This window comes from Rhagoletis zephyria, unplaced genomic scaffold, assembly GCF_001687245.7.
Source record: "Rhagoletis zephyria isolate East Lansing unplaced genomic scaffold, Rhagoletis_zephyria_1.1 Rzeph_scaffold_15140, whole genome shotgun sequence".
NCBI lineage: Eukaryota > Metazoa > Arthropoda > Insecta > Diptera > Tephritidae > Rhagoletis > Rhagoletis zephyria.
Window position 1 is genome coordinate 4,755 of NW_016172207.1, and position 5,836 is coordinate 10,590.

Consider the following 5,836-nt stretch of genomic DNA (forward strand, 5'->3'; position numbering starts at 1 on the left):
TATCGCGCCAACACAAATCCGCGCCACACACACACAATCGCATACAAATGCATTTAAACAAAATCACAAAATGCTCTCCAACCAAACAAAGATGTAAATTTCCACTTGACTGCAACTAATCCCATAAATTTGCCACATGCCACAACAGTAGCCAGCGTCCTGCCAGCAGCCTTTCCCAGCTGCATTGAATTTCGCTAGCTACATATTACGTATATACATATATGTATAAGCTTTTGCTTGCTGCCAAATGGCGCGCACAGATTTAATCCACACTTGCAGACACACACACACACACACACACAAGTGCTTGCTTTCAACGGATTGCAATGCATTTTGAAGAATTTTTTATTGCTTCTGTTAACATTTGGATTTTATTTACTTCTTTGTCGCTGAATTGTGTCGTTGTCATTGTTTTCCGTTGCGCAGTTTTTTCATGTGCTAATCTATTTTTTATTTAAACTTCTTTTTGGTTTTATTTATTTTTTTCTGCTATTTTTAATCGACATTTTTACATCGTGCAGCACTTTATGTTACGTATACGCCGTAGTGCGCTTGCCTCCAATGGATTGGCATACGGCGGTTCTCAACACCCGCTTGCATTTTTTATCGTGGCGCGATTTAGATGCACATATTTTTGTGCACTTTTTCTGATATATACATATACATACATACATATGTATGTATATGCATTTGTACATGCACGTATTATTTAGGTTTATGTGCATCACAAATTTCAAAAACGTATTTCATCAACTACTCAAACAAGCTGCTGCATTCTGAAAACGCGAAATTTATTATTCATTTGCTTTTAGCTGCCTGTTTTTACACACATCGACGCGTAGAGTTTAACTGGTAAATAAATAAGTATAAAGTACAATATTCACACCCGTTTGCATACTGAATTGTTCAGCTGTAGCGAGTTGTTTCGTTACATTGAAATCTCAATAAATTTGATGGCATTTGAAAGGTTGTTGAAAACCGCATTAAATTATTTTTGTTGCGTTACAAATACACTGCTGTGACAGCTTAAGTGAATGTGCTGCAGCGTTAGTATATTCGTGTATTAGGGTGTTGCAACACATCAACTTCACATCTAAGTTTTTCATACATAATGTGATCACCCCACCCAGCAAAAAATCGGTAATCGCTTTTAGTGGTAACGTGTTCTAGAAGGCATAGCGTTATAATGCTTTCGATTTTTTTCGTTTCTTTTAGGCATTGCCGGGAATGCAAAGTAGAATGGCCTACAATATTTTTTTTATTTCGCTTCTTTGCTTCATTTCGAGGAATGCAAAGTAGAATGCTGCATCGTAGTCAGCTGAAAAAATAGAATGAATATCCAATAATTATTTTTCTACCGTTACTTTCTGTGGAAATTTGTCTCGCATATAAATCATGTTTTGCTTTGTTCAATTTGCAGCGAAGTTAAAGTCAGTCAATGAAGTGAAGTACAAGAGTGAGGAAGTACAATTTTAAGCTTAATTAAATATGCATGTATGTACACACCAATCTTAATGTAAAATCTAAATACCCAAATACATGCATAGGTATGTATAAAAACTTATTTATAAAAATTTTAATATTTTAAGACATTTTCTTACAATTTACAATTAATATAAATAATACAATTTAATATAAATACATAAGTATGTACTTATCTAGGCATTCTACATTAGTTTCTCTGTAAGGCATTATTTGTTCGCTTCTCTGGATTCTGTTTATCCATGCATTCACCCATTCGTTTGAAGGTAATGCTGTGGGTAAGGGCTTACCGCCAATGACATGCCCATGTTAAAATAATGCCTCCTTGAAGCGAGAGGGCAAGCGATTCCCAACGCCTAGCTCGTTTCCATTTTCGTTTCTTCGGTAATCGTGTGTTTTGCTGGGCAGCGTCATTAAGGCTAAAAAATTACTTTTTTATGTATTTTTATTTATTTTCGGATATTATTTCCCTTTTGAAATGGAAATAAGGTCAAACGACAAAAGGCAGTCGACAGAAGTACCTATGTGTTTAACTTTTTACTGAAAATTTTTTGTTGAAAATTTTAATTATTTAATTTTCACACATTACGTATGTAAGGAAATAAAGCCTACGGGCGATATTTCCGTGGGCGTCATTTCACTGCACTATAGTTCATTACCTGGTTTAATATAGAGAACATTTTCTGCATAAAAAATTCTATTTCAATTTAATTAATAAATTTAATTAAATATTACAATATGATCGGATAAGTCCCCTCCAATTAAAAAAAAATAAATAAAGCGTTGCCACCTTTTTCAAAAATTAAAATTCAGTTTTATAAATAAGTCAAGTAAAATATGTAGTCCATTATGGGTACAAACGGAAGAGGTTTTATCCAAAATTTATTTGAGAAGCGTTGCTAAACGATGGAGTAAAATGCTAAGAAACCAGTTTTCGCAATTTGCCGGCAAACTCCAAATTGATTTTTGAACCATGATTTCTTCGTCAAATTTGCTTAGAATTACATCTAAAATTCTCCTATGCTTTACGCGCATAGTCGAAAAAATCTTCCATACAAATGGACCCGCTCTAGTGCCAGTATGCATATCAAATTTCGCACATTCTAATGTGCAAGCGTACAATTAAATCGGTACATATGTATGTACGTGCGTTATGTACGCGTTAGCTTATATTTTAGCGCAGAAACTTTAGTTGCTGTTGTGTGGCGTGTAATTGATTTTGGGCTTACTCTAATTTAGTGAAAATTTTTCAATAGAATTGTATACTGGCTTTTAATTAATTTAATCTATACATTGAGAAAAGACTATAGTCACATCAACTAAGTTTGGTGACTATAACAAAATAATTTAACTATAACCAAATCATGTGTTAAGAGAAATATAAAGATCGAGAATAAAAATGGCTAAGCTGAGCGCGAAACACGCCTCATTTAAGGAATATTTACGATTTCTAGCGGGATTCTCTAGAGTTTTTAACATCCCGAAATCCGGAGATTTCTATGCCCTAAATCTGTATCAGCAATCAGTTTTGCTCCATTATCTCACGTTTTCGCGATAATCGAGCCCAAATTTGTGAAAACACACAATTTTTAACTATTCAAACTGAAAAAAATTTTGCACTACACCTTTACGCTTCTTTATTTCCATTGTTAACATATCAAACTGCATACGTGTGTTAAAAAAATAGAAACAATTTAAAATAAAAAATATATGTATGTATGTATTTATATCTATCTCGATTCCCTTTGGCCAGGGCCCGTAACAGTTACAACTTTTAAATCCCTCTTTAACAATTGTTTTTTGACTTTTATTTAATTACTCCTCAAATAACAGTTATTTCTGATTTTTATTTAATAAATCCAAAATAAGAATTATTTTTTATTTGTATCTAAATAATCTACAAATAACAGTTATTTTTAATTTTTAAATTAAATTACTTAGATAACAGTTATTTAGGACAAAGCAAAAGTCACTGACTGATTTTTATTGATGATGACTGTTATAAATAAAAGTCTTCGATAAGTGTTATCTAAGACATATAATATAAAAATCAAACATAACTGTTATATGCAGATTTTTTAGATAAAAATGAAAAATAATTGTTATTTTGAATTCATAAAATAAAAATCAAAAATAATTGTTTTTTTTTTGTAAATTTGCATGAAAAATTACAAATCAAAATGTATTTTCAAATTTGATTCTCGGTGAAAAAAGAAAACGATTGGTATGTATCACTTAGTTGTAGAACATATCCTTCATAGTGAATTTTTCAATGACAGTTTTCATCAATAACTGTTATGTTCGGCCCCTGGTTTTGGCTGTTACGAGCAACCGTTATGTGAACAAAGTTATAATTCTCTTGTGGACAAGTTCGCTCGGGTATAAAAATCAATTAAAGTAACAATTTTAATGATGAAATACATATGTATGAGAGTCATTTTGAAAAAAATTTGTTAATAAGTTAATAGAAACCGTTAAAGTGGCATAATTTTCTACAACTGAAACTTGCGTTTATATGGTTTTTGTTAACGACTGAACTGCATTTGAATTTAAAAATAATGGCAATTAAATAAACGAAAAATAACCGAGAAAAAAAAGCCCAAAAAGCATTGTCCCTATTCAAGAGCTTTGAAGTGTGTATGTTTAATGTTTTTTTTTTTTGTTAAACGGACCTTAAATGATGAAAAAATTCGCATTTAAAATTGTGTTTTTTTTAATAATTGCAAACTTAATGGGTCGTTTCATGAAACTAACTAAATCACTTTTACTAATTTCCACTGAAAACTTATGCGTAATCACATAGATCACGCTTTATTGCAATTACAAACATATTTGAATTCAATTACAAATCAATTAAAAAGAGATTGTCAATTATTCATGTGTATTTTTTATAGTTTCTATTCTTCTGTAGCTTTAATTTGTGGTTATCGTTTTGTTTCTAACTCATTCAAATTTCGTTTGCAATGTATTACGCTGCTTTGTTTTTGGTGCTTTTTGCTACTGCGGTGCGTACTTTTCCTGCGTATTAATATAAACTGAAATATACATACACTTTTATTACATTTATTTTCTAAAAAAAAAATTTACTACTTTTTTCAGGCCCACTGCTTTATTTTTTATAAAACAGTGAAAATCGAATGCTTTCCCAATGCTCGATACATAAGGAATGCCACCTGTGGCATAAAGGCAGTCAGTCGCTACCGATCGCACACGAATATGGAATGTGATATTGTGGATCGTTTGAAAAATGTTTCGGTAAAGTCTCATGTGCATAAAAAAATACACATAAATAAGTGTATGTATGTATATACTATATAACACTATAAATGAGTACCACATTCTTAAACTAATAATAGTTACATATAAAATACCACTTTTAACAGCTTCATTTGCAACTATTTTTGCGAAATACCGCCAATCATTATAAGCCATTTCTGGTCAATGTCACCGCCAATTTGTGCAAAATTCTGGATAGACGAAACTTTCCCGCTTATACAACAATCGTTATGAATATACTAAAAGAAGTATCGAATGAGAATCATAGTTGTCCATATACGGTGAGTAGCTTTTCGTTGTTATTTGGAGCTATCAGTGAATCCAACGAGGTCCGCTTTTTTGTGAAATACAAGAACTGAATTTGAATAGCTGTGAACTTGACATGCAGATGTACATACATATTTGTACTTTCAATCCATACGTTCATAAATAGCTTTAATTCGGATTTAGTGAACACATTGTCTTAAGCAGGGATTACACGATTTGTGCATTGTATAGATTTGTACAATTTAACAGTTGCAAAGTTGTTGGGGTTGTTGGGGCAATTATTTATTGAATTGAACTCATTGCGAATCAAAATTTCTAAACAACACCACATTGTTGCTTCCAAAATGTACAAATCGTGTGATCCCAGCTTAAGATTTCACAAAAATCCGACTGCGATGGATTTAATTAAAGCCCAGATTTTTTTAACCCAAATTCTTTTTGCCATTTCGTTCTACCGCGCTCTTCTTCAGAAACGCCTGGTGATTAAAAATCTCTTTATTGATGACAAGTTTTTACCCATTGAACCACCCTTGGGACTCTATAAGGGCGTTTTCCATTTCTTCGAAGGATTCCCCTTCGATGATATAGGTACAGTAGACCGTTCGTTAAAATTAAAATTTGGTTTGCCGGGCGGAAAACATACTTTATGTATAGGCTATTGAAGTGAAGCAATTTAAACGACGTATAAAAGCACCGAAAATGCGAGCACACTGGAATTTGAAATAAAAAATTGGCAATTAAAATAAAATTTGCATTAATATCATTTGCCATTAGAGGGGCGGATACAGAGTGAGTCGATAGAGCGATGGAG

At 32.2% G+C, this 5,836-nt stretch overlaps 1 protein-coding gene across 1 annotated transcript; it reads left to right on the top strand.

The window, feature by feature from the left end:
• Nucleotides 1–4,583: 4,583 nt before the first annotated feature.
• Nucleotides 4,584–5,613, top strand: LOC108378867 (uncharacterized; the record flags this gene model as incomplete). The annotated part of the gene is made up of 3 exons (XM_017635177.1): nt 4,584–4,737; nt 4,866–5,039; nt 5,496–5,613. Coding segments are annotated over exons 1-3 (331 nt in total), but the record flags the coding sequence as incomplete, so codon positions are not given.
• Nucleotides 5,614–5,836: the final 223 nt, after the last annotated feature.